Genomic DNA, 18,867 nt, shown 5'->3' with positions numbered 1-18,867 from the left:
CAGCAGCGGCGGCGGCACCAGCATCAGCAACAGTGGTAGCAGCAGCAACAGCAGCAGCAGGAACAGCGGCAGCAGCAGGAAACTTGATTAATAACGTACAGTGCACGTGGATGTGACGGCATCTTCAGATGCAGCTGTATTAGATAGGAGACGCTACGTAAATCCTAATTGCATTGCACTTGCAATGCACACGGACGTGGGCGATCTGCAGTTCTGACAGGCAGCACGTGGTGAATAGAAATGCTTCGATTCTTCAAGGTTAGTGGGGCAATTCATTAAGATAATTTAAACAGCGGTAATTACGCGGTAAATATTTCAGAATTAATTTTTGTATGCGAATGCCATGGCATTCAACCAAATTGTTGCAGGTGATGCACACAAGCTACGGAAATTACTCCGAACACATTTCATGACTGTTGTAAAGCGCGAGTGTGTTCTGTGGTACGCAAGGGCTCTACACGCCAGATGTCTCAGCGATTCCGTAGGGACCCTTTTAACGTAACCAGATTGGAACGAATCCCTAATTACATACACAACCATACGCCAAACTTCTGTTCACATTGAACTGTCGATAACCGGGGTTATGTATGTATGTTGTATATATGTTGTATGTATGCATGTTCCACTTCTTCCGCACCACGAGATGTTAACTGCCTCGCCGGGTATGCAGGAGGTCGTGGGGTTCAATCCCGAGCCTGACGACGCCTATTGTATATTTGGAGTTTGCGTGTCTCTCGCGTTCTTTTCCCTCAATTTTTTGAATCAACGTGCGTTCAGAGTACTTGGCTGCTACATTCCCACTTGGTGTATGCATGTATTTTGAACTTCTTTCGCACCGTACGTAGCCAACCGTGCTAATTGGAGGTGCGGGGGGAAGGACAACAAACTACACATAACAACGAGCAGTTCTAAATAAATTAGTTTTCAATCGAGATGCGTGCCTCCCGTTATGCAACGGGCGGACGGAAGGGCTCACAAGTGACGTCATCACATCTCCCCCTCTATTTAAGGAACGAAACAGGAGGATTTCTCCACAAATCTGGCTGTCCGCCTGATGAAGCTGGTTGTAATTACTGGCGAAACGTCGTACTCGGATTGTAAATGTTGTGGCTTGGCTCTCCAACACACCGGTGCGCTGTACTAGTTTACTACACTACTATACACTATACTACACTCTACACTACTATACACCACACACTACATTACTATACACTACACTAGACTACACGCTACACTACTATACACTACACTATACGCTAGTGCTGTACTAGTGACGAATTGGCACGTTCTGTTCACGTGAAAAATCTTACTAGTTGGCCGTGTCGGTTGGTGGCGGGTTTAACAACGACACATTTATATATTTACGCGATCTAACCCAACAAAAAAAACCTCTATTATAGACGAATACAGCCGACGGCATCAACGCTTTGAAAACATAAATAGATTTTTTTTTTTTTTTAAACCGTCCAGAATAACAAAGTCCAACAAAGTGCAAGGTGGTTTCTAGCCATGGGCCACGACAGGGCGGTCACACCTCCTCTCTGACGACCCGGGATGCCGTGTTGACGTTGGTGATCAGGGTGGGTGGGTAGAACAGCCCCTTGGGCGGCAGGCTCGCGCACACCTGGTACACCTGCACGGGCAAAACGCACGTTCAGCACGCGATTAACGCTCGGGGTTAAATCAATTTAACGACCCCCCTCCCCTCCCCTCCCCCTCACGCGCCTCGCCCGTCACACACTAAACGCCTACGACACACACTGAAAGTACCCAATCCAATCGGGGTGTGGAAACTAAGCAAGAGTTTGAGTCCGGTGGCCATGAGATGTTAACTACCTCGCCTGGTGTGCAAGAAGGTCGTGGATTCCATGCCGACCCCGACGGCTGCTGCGTATTTGGAGTTTGCATGTTCACAACCAAATGCGGCAGTTGGATCGGGCGTCTTGCAGGAGACATCATCAGGGCAAGATCCAGGAGGTCAGAATAACGATTCCAGAAAGCCCTAATTACTTTTCCATGGTCGCCGGGTTCGAAGGGCAGTACACGCTAACCGCAACGCTATCGCTCCCCTTGCCACGCACACCTCCCCCACCCCTGCACACAAACAACAAAGATCTCCCCCTCCGTGTAACCTTAACAGACTGTTGGGGCAGGTGCTGTTAGCGAGCACCTATGAAGGCCGGCACAGCACACGAAGGGGGTGGGTGGGTGGCCGGCACCACGCCCGGGGCCGCCTTTGTCTCCCCATTGGCGATGTTTGCGCACCGTACCAGGTACTCATTTAAGGCCGAGTCGACCGAGGGGAGGCACAGAACCGGTTCCGATAAATCGCCACTGGTGCTGGTCGTGAGCGGGAACCGAACTCGGGTTCGCCGGGTTCGTATCGCGGCAAGCTAACCGCGGCGCCAACGCTCCCCACAACCCTAGCACGCACCACACAGACGCACGCACGTACGCACGTACGCACGCACGCACGCACGCACAAACTTCTTTCGCACCGTGCGTAAGCGGCCGTGCTAATCGGGCGAAGCCACAACGGGGTGGCGTGTGGCGGCATCGCGCGACCCCCTAACCCGCGACGCTCGCCGCGCGACTCCCTCACCTCGGCTCCCTCGGCCCTCGCCTCCTCCACGAAGCCCCGGATCGTCGTCCGCTGCGACTCGTCCACCAGGGCGCCCACATCCATCGTCTTGTCGAGGCTGTCGCCCACGCGCAGGCGCGACATGCGCTCGCGCAGCCGCGCCAGCAGCGGCTGCCACACCGACTCCTGCACGAGCAGGCGGGAGCCTGCGCAGCACACCTGGGACAGGCGAGGCCACAACGTGGACACACGAGGCCACAACGTGGACACACGAGGCCACAACGTGGACACACGAGGCCACAACGTGGACACGCGAGGCCACAACGTGGACACGCGAGGCCACAACGTGGACACACGAGGCCACAACGTGGACACACGAGGCCACAACGTGGACACGCGAGGCCACAACGTGGACACACGAGGCCACAACGTGGACACACGAGGCCACAACGTGGACACACCAGGCCACAACGTGGGCGCACGCACAGGCGCGGGGGGAAGTGCAACAAACTAAACACAAAAAGCAGGAGCCGAAATTTTTTTTTTTTTTTTAGTTTTCAACCTAGACTTAAAAGAGCGTAAGCGACTTCGCCGAGCTGATCTTGACGAACGTTGTCCTGCCCCAGAGCCCCACTTCACTATTCCTCGGTCGTCCGGACGACGCCGTGAACGGCCCCCTCCGATTGGCGCGGTTGGCTACGTACGGCGCGAAAGGAGTTTAACGTAGGCACACACGTGAAGCACCCGGTATATATGTGTGCGCGCGCGTGTGTGTGAATGTGCACATCAACGTAAGCATTTACGTACGTACGTACGGAAGGAAGCACACACGATGTACGCACGGATTAACAGCCCCGGGGAATCCCAGTACGCGTGCGACGTCCCAAGCGGCACCACCGGTACCTGCCCTTGGTTGAACCAGATGGCATCGACGATCCCCTCGACGGCGCTGTCCAGGTCGGCCGACTCGAACACCACGAATGGCGACTTCCCGCCGAGCTCCAGCGACAGCTTCTTTCCCGTCCCTGCCGTGGCTCGCCGGAGCATCTGTCCCACCTGCGGGCGGGGCGGGGGGGGGTGGCGCACAGCGGAAAAACCCTCCCGACGATTGGCGCCACGGGACACCTGGGCGCCGAGCGTCACTTTGAAGCGAGCGCGGCAATAACCCTTAGGCCGCCACGGCAAAGAGTCGCACGCATCAAAGCGGTCGACCGCGCCGTGCACAATTCAGGCAAAAACTCGCGAGACGTCCTGCGGCGTTTGGCCGAGCCGACGGGAAACGGGACGGCGAGCGAGCGGGACAGAATGAACGAGACCCAATCTTAAACCGAATCGTAAACCAGAACCGTGACAATTCATCGAATCGCTGCCGTAGACAGACGGGTGATTCAGTACGCACCCAATGCCTGCTATCAGGAGCTTGGATTACGTAACTTAGAGCCCTTTTGTCTACTCACTGCTGGATGAAGGCGTTGCCGTGTCAGCCATTAGGGCTGTTTGACCATACTTCACCACGCCGGTCAGTCCGAATGAACACCTCCCACCCGATGGCAACTGCGACTGGCAACCGAGCCGAGCGCAAGCTGCAGACGGGACCAGCTCTGACTTTTAACCACGTCCCGTGGTCGAACTCTCACCGTTGGCGGGTTTAGTGCGTGAGTGCGTGCCGGATCACCGCACCAGCCCCAGGCCCGGGGCGACCCCCGACTCCGACCCCCTGCAGCAGACGTCAGCGGCAGGGCGCAGCGTTTGTCTCCCCCTCCCCCGCCGGACCAGTGCACGTCCACGCACCTCGGTGGAGCCGGTGAAGGCCACCTTGTCCACGTCGGGGTGCGCCGCGAGGAGGCCGCCGAAGGCGCCGTTGCCGGTGACGACGTTGAAGACGCCGGGGGGCAGCCCGGCCTCGGCGCACACCTCGGCGAAAAGCAGCGCGGTGAGCCGCGTGTACGTGGCCGGCTTTAGCACCACCGTGTTGCCTACGCGGAGAGACGAGAGAGAGAGAGACGAGAGAGAGAGAGACAAATGGGGGCACGGGCGCGTGGGGGCGCCACGTCCCATTACTCGTGCTCCTCCGCAGGTAACCTCGCCTGGTGTACGGAAGGTCGAGTTGGTCGATCCCGACCCTGACGCCCGCTGAATATGAACACGTGTTTAAGAGTATTTTGGCTGCTATGCATTTCCACGTGAGAAAGTTTGTTTAAAAGCGCTTTGTAAGTTTTAATTATTATTATTATTATAAGCCACTTCGTTGAGCTGTCATTTGTGGCCAGGTCGCTTCTGAAAGAGTGCTACACAGCTGAGTGGACCTTACATAGTAGGAGTAAAACATATTTGGGAGTTTGCATGTCTCTCTCCCCGTGGTCGCGTGGATTTTTCACCGGGTCCTCCGGTTTTTCCCTCCACATTTAAAATCAACGTCACGCGTTTTATTGGCCGCTAGAAATTTGCACTTGATAAGCCACTTCGTCAAGCTATTGTTTTGGGGCCCGGGTCACTTCTGAAAGAGAGCTACATAGCTCAGTGGGCCTCAACTGGTCAAATAAAAGGTTCACAGTCACAGCATAACAGGGTTTATTATCGCGGGCGTGGGTGGGAGGCGTTTCATTCCATCGCAGACCGGCCGATGCTCACCCATAGCAAGGGCAGGGCACACTTTCCACGCCATCAGCATCAGAGGGAAGTTCCAGGGCACGATCGCCGACACCACCCCTGCACGCGCGCACGCACGGGACACGAGCGGGATTGCGTTTCACTTTAGTTTTCCTTTTACGCTCGTTTGTACCCAGGAAGACGCCGAGGGGACGGCGTTGGGAGACTCGGCGACACCTGACCAGTGAATCAAAACCCGGGGCAAAAGCCCCCGGGCAAGGAGCGACTGGCAAGGAAAAAGTCTCAACAGTTTCATCAATGAATATTGAATTGTGCCATGCAGGGACAGCTGTCGCTCGGGGGGGGGGGTGGTGCCCAAAGTTAAAATGTGCCGAGGTGAGATGCGACGTAAGCCGCTCATCGCGTGCAAGATCACTCCAAGACGCCCTGGCGAAGAGGAAGACGGGGCTACGAATCGTTCCAGAGCTTTCGCTTTCGCTTATTAGCTCTTTCCCATTCAGATGGCGCGGCACAGGTTGGGGCCAGTTATCATCGAGTGCAGTCGCGTCGCTACAGTTCTCTGCGGCGAGTACGACGTCTTTAAAAACAACGGCGCTACGCCTCTCTAAACAAATGAATGCTGAACTGCTTGCGCGTTCCGAGATTCAGCGGTCAACGGGATACCCACCCAGCAACTGCTATACATTTACACACGATAAGCCACTTTGTTGAGCTATCATTTGTGGTCAGATTGCTTCTGAAAAAATGTTAATACCTCAGTGGGTTTAACCTGGTAAGATAAAAAAATATTTCAGTTTTATTTGTATATTTTTTTTAAGTGATTCGTTGACCTTTCCTATACTTTGCACTCCGATCGTGTTTTTGTATTGTTGTTGTAATGTTCTGACCCCGTGCCCTGACTGGACATCTGTGAAAAAAAGATTTATAGCTCATCGGATTCCTCGAGGATAAATGAAGATTCTGATTCTGTACCTAACCCACGCTGCTGGTCAGCGCGGGTCGCTGAAGGAATGGAGGGCCCTGGGCCCAGTACGGACATCAAAAAACATAATTCGGTCGGGAAAATAAAAGTAAATATAGAGGCATCAAGTTGGAATCGCTGATCGTAGATTTCCACGCGAGCGCAAGCAACCAATGGCGAGGATGCCGCCCGCACACAGTTACATCCCCATCGGTCGCACAACGATCAGCATCCCCCCCTAAAAATCGACTCGCAGGCTGCACCGCGGAGCCGACGGCAATCATTCTGATTCTCAACTCGCAGACGCCTCGGAACGGGAGAGGGCTCTAGCCGGGCGAAGGGCAACGCGCGCCGTGCCCGGTAACAACGCCCCCGTCGCCGCCCCCGCGGGCGCTCGCCATCTCACCCAGCGGCTTCCAGGCGCCCATCTCCTGGCTGGCGAGCTGCGCCCAGCCCGCGTGGTGGTACAGGTGGCGCACGACCAGCGGCACGTCGCAGTCGCGCGACTCGCGGATCGGCTTGCCGTTGTCCAGGCTCTCGAGGACGCTCAGCAACCGCTGGTGCTTCTGCACGTGACGCGCCACGCTGCCACGGGCAACACGGAGCAGCGGGGGGCGGGAGGGTGAGGGAGGGAGGAGGAGGAGGGGCGTGCACAAGTCAACGCGTTGACACGCAGCAGTAGGCTTTCGCGAACGATATGATCCTAAACAGAGGTTAGATCGCGTAAATAGAAAATGCGCCGTTAAACCCACCGCAGCCAATTAGTAAGGTTTGTCACGTGAACAAAACGTGCCAATTAGTTGCTACTTCAGCAGACCGGCGTGTTGCAGAGTAAACCCACAACATTTACAATTCGAGTACTGTGACGTTTCGCTGGTGATTACGACCAGGGTTCAACACTTTCTACCGTCGGTGGAAATTGTTATGAACAGGCTCGCTCACCGGATTGGCTTATGGTTTTATTTAGCGGCACCCACTAGCTCACAAAAACAAAGACCTTGTGAAAGACCCAACGCAGACAATCTCCGAGTTTGATCTCCCACCACGAGGCTCATGGTCCACCCTAAACCGCATCCACTGACACAAACCATGGCAGTAGATGCGAATACCTGACGCACAAATGGAAGATGAAAAACTTTCCAGTAGCAGTGTGCGACTGTGGTCATCCAGAACATACCGTACAATGTATAAGGACGTAATGCCGATCCATAAATACGAAGGAGACATGACGGCGATGATGATACACTACTCCGCTGCTCCTGACGCGGTCATCTGGCTTGACCGCCTGAATGTGAAATCGTAGTTGTTGCTCTACATCATCTACATCGGCCACCCACTAAGAATCTGCGCCACCGTCGGCTTTTACAAAAGCCACGACAGACGCAATTCACCCGTTCAGAAGCTTTCACGTGCTAGGTCGAGCTTGTCAACGCGTTATCTGCTGGGTTTTTTTCCCCCTCTTTTTTTAACCCACTTTGTATTCTGGGTTCTTTAATGACGATACAATGTTATGAAAAACATATATATAATAAAAAGCTTCATGTGCCCACTTTTAACTTGCAGGACAATCGGGACAATCCAACCGGTGCGAGCACGCACATAGTGCACAAAGACCCCCCCCCCCCCCCCCCCCCCCCGTGTAGCCTCAACAGACTGTTGGAGGAAGTGCCGTTAGCGAGCAACTATGAAGGCCAAAACGGTACGCGAGGCGGTGGGTGGCCAACACCACGCCCGGCCGCCTTTGTCTCCCCAGTGGCGATGTCTACCCGCTGCACCAGGTACTCATTTGAGGCTGAGTCGACCTAGGGGAGGCCCAAGAGCCGGTACAGATAATCATCACCGGTGTTGGCCGTGAGCGGGAGTCGAATTCGGCTCACCGGGTCCACTACACAACCGCTCCCCACACATGCGCGCGTGGCCGTCGATCGTAGCTCAACATGCTGGTCGTGCGCCTGCAACCTGCACGCCCCCCCACTCCCCCACACACCTGTAGAGGTGGCGGGCACGGACGTGGGGGGCCAGGGCGCTCCAGGACGAGAACGCTCGGCGCGCCGCTCCCACCGCCAGCGCCACATCCTCCGTCGTGCCCTGCACGGTGTCCGCGAGCACCTCGCCTGGGCGCACGTGGGGGCGGGGGGCGGGGGGGGGGGGCAGCCGAGCGGACGCAGACGATGGGGCGAGCCGTCGATTCCGCGCTCGCTCACTTCGTTTTTAACTCGCACCGAGGCGACAGTCTCGCGAGGCGCCCCGTGGGTTCAGTTGAACCGCTCCCGGTGTGACCAGGGCAAGGTGTGTGTGTGTGCGTGTGTGCCCCTCCCGCCGAGCATCGACGGGGCGAAGCACTACTCCGTGACGATCCCGCTGCGTGAATACGGGGGAGCTAGGAGATGGCGGCGCATCATCGTCCGGGGCTGTGAAGTCTGCGAGGGAGTGGCCGTGCGGTAGTTGATTGTCGTTGTCCTGCACGTGCTAGAGGAGGAGGAGGCTGGCACATGGCTCTGTGGCTACGTAGGGCTGACGTCCACTCACAGTACACGGAGGTCAAGTCTATACTCCGATAACGAGTGGTTTTCATTGGATTTTACACGACGAGTGTATTAGGGAACGCACTTGTTTGTAACGCGGATGCGAACTGGATGTAACGCGATTGAGTGAACGAAACGACAATACGGGACCTTTGTTGCGAGTGTCAAAATATAAGAATTGGTTTGATCCTTTCTGCCAATAAAACAGGAGGTGTTAAGAAGTTAAAACACCAAACAGAAACATTTTGCAAGGAATCCTGCCTGCATTAACCACACACACAGTACTTGTGGTGAACATGCAAACAAAAAAAATATGCTCTGATAATAGAAATCGCATTGTCTTTGAAACTGATTGGGCGACGTGTTAAGCTCTCTCTGGTGTAGACCAATCAGTTTAATAGACAATGCATATCTTATCAGATACATCATTTTGTTTGCATGTTCACCACAAGTACTGTGTGTGGTTAATACAGACTTGATTCCTTGCAAAATGTTTCTGTTTGGTGTTTTAACATCTTAACACCTCCTGTTTTAATTGCCAGAAAGGGTAAAACCTTATATGAACGAAACTATGACGCGCGTGGTAGGAATAAGCGGTCGTACGGTTGCCTAGGCGTAGCATCGCACAAGGCGGAGATGCAACCGATCGCCACGGAGACGGAGCCTATCGCCGTGGAGACGGAGCCTATCGCCACGGAGACGGAGCCGATTGCCACGGAGACGGAGACGATCGCCGTGGAGACGGAGACGATCACCGTGGAGACGGAACCAATCGCCGCGGAGACGGAGCCTCGTGTGAAGACGCTAGACGGATTATCACGTCGCAGAATTTGCGTGAGGCATTGTCGACGGCTTTGGGGGAGGCCGTCGTCCAGCAGTGGATTGATCATGGCTGATGATGATGATGGTGGTGGTTGTAATAACGAATGTGGGGGGAAAAACGGTTTACCGGTGGCAGGGTTGCGAGAGGTGTATGTGGGACGCCCCTCTGGCTTCACCCACTTGCCATCGATAAAGTGGCCCAGACTTCGGCCGTGGGAATCCAGCCATGCCTACACGCACACACATATAGAGGTTGATGTGCACGTACACACCAGTATGCAAGCATACCAAGACAAAGATCCCCCGTATAGCCTTAACAGGCTGTTGGGGCAAGTGCCGTTAGCGAGTAGCACATGTGAAGGCCGGCACGGCACATGGGGGGGGGGGGGGGGTGGGTGGCGAGCACCACGCCCGACCGCCTTTGTCTCCCCAGTGGCGATGCTTACACAAGGCACCAGGTAATTATCTGAGGCCGAGTCGGCCTAGGGGAGGCCCAGGGGCGATTCAGATAATCGTAACTGGTGTTGTGCGTGACCGGGAATCGAACTCGGGTCACCGGGTTAGTAGCGCAGCGTAGCGCTAACCGTTGCGCTGGCGGTCCCCACGACCGTGTACACGCGCACACACACAGAGCGATGTGCATCAGTGGCAGCACATACGTATGCCAACAGCCAACACATTTGCCACCAAGTACGGTCGCATCAACGCAGCGCTTGTGCCACGCTAGGCGCACCTCGAGGGCATGTTAGGCATCTTGGCAGTTGACGGGAAAGATCCAGGCGTTTACGGGTCGAATCGCTGTGTTTTTGCATTTCAATAGTGCTGACAGTGTAGGAAACGTCGTTTTCAGGCAGAAGGAGCAGCAGAAGAAAAGGCATGACCTCCCATCGTGTGTACATTGGAGGTAGGTTGAGACAGGTGATTTGCTGGAGCAGAGGGGAAGTGGGGAGAGAGAAGGGCGGTAGAAGAGATACAAGATCCGTGATGCGCAAGGCCACAAGAGAGTTAGAAGATAATTACACGTCTTATAATTAACCCTTTCCCGTCCGAGACGCCTGCAAGTTACAGGGTGGGTGTCCCGTTCACCACCGAATCTTGGGAGCGCGCAAGCGGCTCGGGGTTAATTTTATTTAGAGAGACGTAGCGCCGTCGTTTTTAAGGAGAACCGTAGCGACTGCACTCGATGGCTGGCGCCAAACTGTGCCGCACGCCCTCTCGCATGGCCTTGTGGGAGCCTCGGTACCGCTCAAGCTATTTTATTTTAGTTTTTCTTCTGGTTTCGTTTGGATGGCATGCACGTTATGTTACCGAAGCGGGAAAGGGTTTCCGTAAAGTCTCCTGGAAAACCATCGGACTTCACTTTCTCCAACTCCAAGCGATGCATCAATACAAATGTAAAGTTACGAAGAAAATGTGCGGTCAAGACTAAATACAAAGGAACGTTTTTAGAAGGGGGTGAGAGAAAGAGAATGCATAAAACGACTATCATCCATCATTAACACCGTCTTATAGCATTTTACAATTTGCAGGCCACAAAAGGATTATATTCAAGGTCAGATTTATTTTGTTGTACCAGGAGAGAACTCAAAGAGACCAGGATGAGCCGACTTTGGCAAGAGTGAACTGGGTCACCAAAATGACCGTCACCTAAATGACCAAAATGACAAAAAGAAAACCCAATACAATAAAGTACAGCAATGAAAACAGCAATCACAAACAAAACAAAACGCCACGATGCGGTCTTGACTGTATTCAGGAATCAATGACTATTTTTGGATCGTTTTCACCACCACCATTTGTGTTATTTCACCTTAAAATTCACGCCCCACGCCTACAGCCTCGTTTGTCCTCGATGGTCATAACTTCAACATTTGCAAATAACCCGTGTCAAAATTTGCGCACATTGTAAAGAACAGACCCTCTCACGTGCGCCGCAATTCCACACGCTCCGTCACGAGCGTAGCGATCGGTGCACCCACACCACTCGCCGATATATCACAAACCAGGCTGACAATTCCGGCACTGGCCGTTTTTCAGAGTAGCTCTGCAGTACGAATGACAATGGTGGGTGGGGATATTTAATTGTTTTAAACCAATGATTAAAACCTCCCAGCCCCTGCTGTATGCACGTAACAGCTTTTGCCAGTGACCCGGGGGATGCAATGGCATGGCGATTGGCCCCAGCCGTGCCACTCAAACAAATCGGCCACTTGCACAATGCGATGATGATAATTTTTTGGCGAAGCTGTAGGAGTAACAGAGCGATTTAAGAAACTTCATGTCTGTGCTTCGTTATGGAATGACGTTGATGCTAATATAAACCCGCTACATGCAAGGTATACCAACATTGAAAATTGCATTCTTGCATTCGCGTGGATGAGTAGTAGCAACGTATGAGCCTGCGTCCAGATTAGTTCGCTTCAGTTGACTTGTGGTGGACCGATAACAATGCTTCCAGAAATAACGAATTCTTACAAGCACTTTTTGACGAAAATACCCGCGAGCGTAAGAATCGATTTTAATCGGCGCATTGTTACACTCTTGCCATGCACACAAGACAGCCGCAGTAACCCCTGCATTCCCTGAGACCCCACCCTCCTGGTATGAAGTGGAACATCTGATAAATCACAGGTTTACGAGCAGGCATGGACCCACTGAGGTGTAAGGAACAAAAGTCACAAATGCAAGGGTCACATTGATATTCACTGCTCATGATTGTATCACACGACCGGATCAATAATGTTCAATGGTATTAAACTTGGTTCTGATGCCGGCTTTATTTGCTTGACCGTAATATTTTTCAGCCGTATTTGGTTTCGTGCAGGATGCTATATGCATGGGGGGGGGGGGAAGGTTTGTGCAGTTATTGGTGACAGGACTGAGGCCATCGACTTGACTCCCTGCCTGGCTTTGAAACCCCCAGGATCTTAGCAATGCCAGCTCAGCGCTGACCCCTGAGCCGACCCAGCCACGTCAGCAACGTGCAAGTTCGCATCGTCTGCGAGGTTTACGTGATCGACTTTGGCATTTCCAGCAGCTTGAAATTCAAAGTGCTTACAGTTTGTTTAACACCGAGTAGTCAGCCTTTCGCGGCCAATATTATCCATAACAGAGGTTTTTGGGTTAGATCCCGTAAATATAAACGCGTCAGTAAACCCGCCATCACCCGACGCAGCCAATTGGTAAGGTTTGCCACGTAAACAAAACATGCCAATTCGTTACTAGTACAGGACACCGTTGTGTTGGAAAGTAACGACCACAACATTTACAATTCAGGTACCGTGACGTTTTGCCAATAATTACAACCAGCGTCATCAGGCGGACAGCCAGAATTGTGGAGGAATCCTCCTGCTTCGGTCTTAAATAGACGGGGGATAAATATGCTTGCAGTTTTAAGCCCCTTCACAGCCAAGGGCAGCTTCCATCCACCGAGTGTGCAATTATTTACAAGGTACCGTACCCGTGCTAGACCGCAAACTGGCCACTTGTGAATTCAAGGCTAAACGAAGTCTCGGGATCCAACACCAAGATATACAAAACGGCCACCACTCATATTTTTTTGTCAAGTATCCCTGCAGCAGAGTGCTCAACCTCACAATGGTGCGAGTTCAAATCTCGGCCAATCCATCAGCCAAGGAGACACCACCTTGTTGAACGTACACATTTGGTTGTCTTGCTGATAAACTGGCCCCAACCCATAAGAATGCATAATTTCCACGATGCCCTGGACTACCAATAGAGATGTGCGCCGTTGGAATGCTGAATTATTTTTTATTTTACCAGGTAAGGCCCACTGAGCTACATAGCTCTTTTTCAGAAGCGACGTGGCCACAGATGATCGCCCATTAAAGTGGCTTATCACGTGGAAATTTACCGCAGCCGAACACTCTAAATGCACGTTGATTATAAATGTGAAGGGAAAAACCGGAGGACCCGGAGAAAAATCCACGCGACCACGCGGAGAGAGAGAGAGACACGCAAACTCCAAATAAACAGCAGGCGTCAGCGTCGGGATCGAACCCACGACCTCCTCCTTCATACCAGGGCAAGGTAGGTAATATCTCCTAACCACCGTGCTTCTTGTTTGCACGTTGCAGCATTTCGACTTTGTCCTAAAATGTTATCTGCAAAATTTACCCGGCCATTTCCAGCTCCTGAGAACACAACGACGAGGTCAAAGTGAAAAAAAGAAATGCTCGCTTGCTTGCCTCAGGGCGGGCAGGTGTTAAACTGAACATTTACTCTTTGCTATAGTAGCCAGCACACGACCATAGCAAAGAGAAAATGTTCAGTTTAACACGCAGTAGGCTTTCGCGACAAATATCACCCATAATATCGGTGTTTTTGGGTTACATCGGGTAAATATAAATATGCCGTTAAACCCGCCACAAATCTGGCTGTCGCCTGATGAAGCTAGTTGTAATTACAGGCGAAACGTCGTACTCAGATTGTAAATGTTGTGAATTTGCTCTCCAACACACCGGTGTGCTGTACTAGTAATGAATTGGCATGTTCTGTTTACGTGACAAACCTTACTAATTGGCTGTGTCGGGTGGTGGCGGGTTTAACAACGACACATTTATATATTTACGCGATCTAACCCAAAACACCTGTATTATGGATAAATAAACCTCGCCTAAAAAAAACAGCACATTTTGAGCGAATTAAACAGGGGGGGGAGGGGTCACGAGACATCCGGACCACTCTGTTATTCCAGCCGCATGCCTCCAACCCAACAAGATAAACTCCATTCTTTTGGCGAACGGCAACGATGTTTGGTGGTTGAAACGTGAACCCTCGGTAGAAAGTCGTGTTGCGCATTAACTCTTATGCAACGATTGCCGGGATTGGTGCACACGATTTTGCCTGCCAGTTTAAAACGTTGTCGACTCCCGCCCGGAGCATTCCGCTCTTCACGATGGCCACGACCTTTAACTCCCCCCATCAATTATATGTAATGTAAGATGTCACAATTTGCTGCATGTGTTGATATTGTTTGGAGTTTTGCATGTCTCTCTGTCTGTCTCTCCGTGTGTCTCTCTCTCTCCGTGTCTCTCTCTCTTTCCATGTCTCTCTCTCCGTGTCTCTCTCTCTCCGTGTCTCTCTCTCTCCGTGTCTCTCTCTCTCCGTGTCTCTCTCTCTCCGCGTCTCTCTCTCTCCGTGTCTCTCTCTCTCCGTGTCTCTCTCTCTCCGTGTCTCTCTCTCTCCGTGTCTCTCTCTCTCCGTGTTTCTCTCTCCGTGTCTCTCTCTGTGTCTCTCTCTCTCCGTGTCTCTCTCTCTCTCTCCGTGTCTCTCTCTCTCTCCGTGTCTCTCTCCGTGTCTCTCTCTCTCCGTGTCTCTCTCCGTGTCTCTCTCTCCGTGTCTCTGTCTGTTTTTGTCTCTCTCTGTCTGTTTTTGTCTCTCTCTGTCTCGGTCTCTCGTTCTCTCTCCGTCTCTCACTCTCTCTCTTACCGTCTCTCTCTCTTGGTCTCTCTGTCTTTCTCTTTCCGTCACTCTCTGTCTCCGTCTCTCGCTCTGTCTCCGTCTCTCGCTCTCTCTCCGTCTCTCTCTCTCACCGTCTCTCTCTCGGTCTTTCTGTCTTTCTCTTTCCGTCTCTCTCTGTCTCCGTCTCTCGCTCTCTCTCTCTCGCTGTCTCTCTCGCACCGTCTCTCTCCCCGTGCCCGATAGCTCAAAGAAGTGATTGACAGCCCACTTCGTCGAGCAGCTATCCATCTGCGATGGCCCAGGGTCGCTTCTGAAAAAAAAAGACGGCTACATAGCTCAATGGGCGCCTCACCTGCTAAAAAAAAAATAAACGTACTTTAGTATTTTAGTTTAACGAGATCTGGCCGCAGGTTGCCAGCGCCCACAATAAAACACGATACAGTCCTCTAAATCTACAACTCAAAATAAGCGCGAGCGAGCGCCGTTATACACAACAAAATTAAGACCGGTAAAATGCGAACTAAACATCGATAAATAACCCAACGCCCACCTGTTTCCCTTCCACCGCGCAGAGAAATAAGTAATATTTAAAAATTCCTTTTAAAAAAAACACGCTTTAATGAAATGTACCGTACGAGTATTGGCAGAACTCCACGACTCCATGAAGTGGCCCCGAAGCTTGCCACAACGTAAGGGGCCCGTGGTGATTTACAGCCAACGTCAGTTGAGCGTGCACAATTAGACCCAAGCAGAAACATAACATATACAAAAGAATGTTTTAAAATATATATTTAATGATAGAATATAGTATTGTCATCAGTATGACATACGTATACCAAGTTTTGCAGTCGATACCACATTGGGAAGTGGGTGAAAACTGAGTTACAAGATTTGAGGATAAAACAGAGCGAGTTAAATAAAAGCGTGTAATAATTAAAACACAAAACTATCTCGAGCGGCTTCGACATTCAGTGCCTCGAATTTGATTTGAAGCTTTCGTGACTGCAGGAATTACTCTTTGGCTCTTTCGGTAAAGTCACGTAGAAAGAAAATACATTAAATAATAGAATACGACGTTTCGATTGCAACACAAGCAACCGTCATCAGGTAGAACTACATTTGAGAGAGACAAAACACAGGCACGGATACACGCGGACAGACACACAAGCAGAGAGAGAGACACACACACAACATAGACACACAGAGACACACAACATAGACACAGAGAGACACACAACATAAACACACAGAGATAGACACAACAAAGACAGAGAGAGACACACAACATAGACACACAGAGAGATACACACAACATAGACACAGAGAGAGACACAACACAGAGACACACAGAGAGACACACAACATAGACACACAGAGAGACACACAACATAGACACAGAGAGAGACACACAACATAGACACACAGAGAGAGACACACACAGAGACACACAGAGAGAGACACACAGAGACACACAGAGAGACACACAGAGAAACACACAACATAGACACACAGAGAGACACACACAACATAGACACACAGAGACACACAACATAGACACACAGAGAGAGACAACACACAGACACACAGAGACACACAACATAGACACACAGAGAGACACACAACACAGAGAGACACACAGAGAGACACAACATAGACACACAGAGACACACACAGAGAGACACACACAACACAAAGACACACAACATAGACACAGAGAGACACACAACACATACACACAGAGAGACACACACAACATAGACACACAGAGACACACAACATAGACACAGAGAGACACAACATAGACAGAGAGACACACAACACAGACACACAGAGAGACACAACATAGACACACAGAGAGACACAACACATAGACACACAGAGAGACACACAGAGAGACACAACATAGACACACAGAAAGACAGAGAGACACAACACAAAGACACACAGAGAGACACACAGAGAGACACACAGAGACCCAATGCATGTGTCGAGGTCTTAAATAGAGAGAGATGGGGGGGAAGTGCGTTAACTGTGTGCTAGCCGACTCTCTGCGTTGCATTGCATTACATTTCCCAATAAAATGCTAAAATGTTGTTTTCTCAAACTGCCTACCTGGATTTCTCTCTCTAAAATGCAGCAGGCTCTCTCACAGGTCCATTCGCTCTTTCTCATAATCAGTATCTCTGAGTTAAAGGTTTTGCCTCGGACGCAATATTGGATGGGGGGGGTGGGTGGGGTCCTACCGAGTTCGACGCCGATTAATCGACGATTAATCGAACGCCAATCGCCCACAATTAATCGACGATTAATCGCCGCCCCTCAAGAGGCCGACACGAAGCCTGCGGCCCGCCTCCGCTATTTCCTAGAAAACTCGCGCCGACGACGAAGCACGGGACCCGGCCCCCGCCCGGCCGCCCGCCCGGCCGCCCGCTCCGGCTTCTGTCCGCCTCAGCCGAGGCGACAGCGGAGGCGGCGGCGCCGTCACTCGCTCGGAACGTTTTTTTGTATTTATCGCGGAGTAATCCGATGAGCTATGAAGCTCTTGTTCACCCCACCCCCCACAGATGTCACAGCGAGCGGTGGGTGGCGGAGCAGCAAGACTCGTCGGTTGCAGCAACAACAACAAGAGGAGGAGGAAGAAGAAGAGGAGGATGATGATGATGCACCTGTGCCACGTCGGCCGCCTCTGGAGCCGGGCCGTACTCCATGGAGTCGAAGACGCTGGCCACGCTCGAGGGGGCGATCGGCTGAGGCGCCTCCACGCACGCGGCCATGACGGAAGGGAGGCTGCAGAGTGAGGGGAGGGGCAGCGTGGGGTGGGGGGGGGATTCACCCCGCCCCCTCACCCCTCACCCCGCCCCCTCAACCCCGCCCCCTTCACCCCGCCCCCCTCACCCCGGCCCCCTCACCCCGCCCCCCGCCCCCTCACCCCGCCCCTCCGCACCCCGATTCACCCTGGGGGCTGAACGATTAATCGATTTCAAATCGATTAATCGCAATTTGAAACAATGCGATTAACAAATCGCAAAGGGTGCGATTTTAAATCACATGGTTTAAAATCTATCACGCAGTGAATATTCAACTGAAGCTTGACTTTCAAAAAAAAAAATCGCAAATGAAATCTCAATCGCAATATCTGCCAGAAAAATTGATATTTTCCCCAATTCGTTCATCCCTAATTCACCCCCCCCCCGGCACCCCCCACCCGGCACCCCCCACCCCCCGCACCCGCTTCGCCCCCCCCCCCCCCCCCGTAGGTGAAATCGATTCCGTGATCGATCATTTAACATAACAACGACAAGCGGCGATTTTTTTTTTAGGAACGCAACCCCCCCTCCCCCCCCGCGTTAAGCGAGGAACTTGCTTGTCCCTCGTTTAACGCGGTTGTCGTTGATGCGTTTGTTGACGAGCGCCGCTTGAAGCGAAAACATTTCCCCCCCGGTAAATAACGCAACGTTACCGCGAATTGTACCATGTACCAGCAGTAAGGAGGCGGCGCGTTACCGTATCCTTCCGCGTGAACTACTTCCCCGAGTAAGTAGTTCGTCGTCCACCGATCAGGAACCGCGTTATAACGCGCGCGCGTGCCCCGCGTCGCGTTGTTTAACGCGTTAAGCGAGGACTTCGCCGTACGGCGCTTATAGGGAGTCTGTGGCTGCGGTGCAAGTTAGCCCATCCACAGGGCGGCGTTCTAACACAATAGCGGCGATTGCCGGGAAGAATCGCGTGATTAATTGCACGTGTACAAAGCCCAGCCAGGACGGCCCCCGTGACGTGGACAATAACCCCGAGCAAACGCGCGTGCTTGCCCCGTGAAATCCGGAAACATTTTAGCCGCGTTGGTTCCGGCGTTTGCGGTGGTGGTGGCGTTGGTGGTGGCAGCGTTGGTGGTGGCAGCGTTGGTAGTGGTGGTGGTGGTGGCAGCGTTGGTAGTGGTGGTGGCG

The 18,867-nt window shown here is 52.4% G+C and overlaps 1 protein-coding gene across 1 annotated transcript in view; it reads right to left on the bottom strand.

Annotated features, from left to right (window-relative positions):
• ALDH16A1 (aldehyde dehydrogenase 16 family member A1) overlaps nucleotides 1-17,733 on the bottom strand; it is a 30,354-nt gene extending 12,621 nt beyond the window's left edge. The window contains exons 1-9 of the mRNA XM_032958021.2: nucleotides 17,590-17,733; nucleotides 9,627-9,729; nucleotides 8,140-8,266; nucleotides 6,559-6,737; nucleotides 5,213-5,290; nucleotides 4,373-4,557; nucleotides 3,485-3,637; nucleotides 2,603-2,800; nucleotides 1,535-1,633 (exon numbers count right to left, since the gene is read on the bottom strand). Of these exons, the coding sequence (XP_032813912.1) occupies nucleotides 1,535-1,633; nucleotides 2,603-2,800; nucleotides 3,485-3,637; nucleotides 4,373-4,557; nucleotides 5,213-5,290; nucleotides 6,559-6,737; nucleotides 8,140-8,266; nucleotides 9,627-9,729; nucleotides 17,590-17,697 (1,230 nt within the window). The 5' untranslated portion in view covers nucleotides 17,698-17,733. The remainder of the gene's footprint in view (nucleotides 1-1,534; nucleotides 1,634-2,602; nucleotides 2,801-3,484; nucleotides 3,638-4,372; nucleotides 4,558-5,212; nucleotides 5,291-6,558; nucleotides 6,738-8,139; nucleotides 8,267-9,626; nucleotides 9,730-17,589) is intronic.
• Between the last annotated feature and the right edge of the window lie 1,134 nt (nucleotides 17,734-18,867).

The sequence above is a fragment of the Petromyzon marinus genome, chromosome 21, assembly GCF_048934315.1.
Source record: "Petromyzon marinus isolate PM22_M1 ecotype Great Lakes invasive population chromosome 21, UKy_Petmar_22M1.pri1.0, whole genome shotgun sequence".
Lineage (NCBI taxonomy): Eukaryota > Metazoa > Chordata > Hyperoartia > Petromyzontiformes > Petromyzontidae > Petromyzon > Petromyzon marinus.
This window is presented reverse-complemented; position numbering and strand designations above follow the sequence as displayed.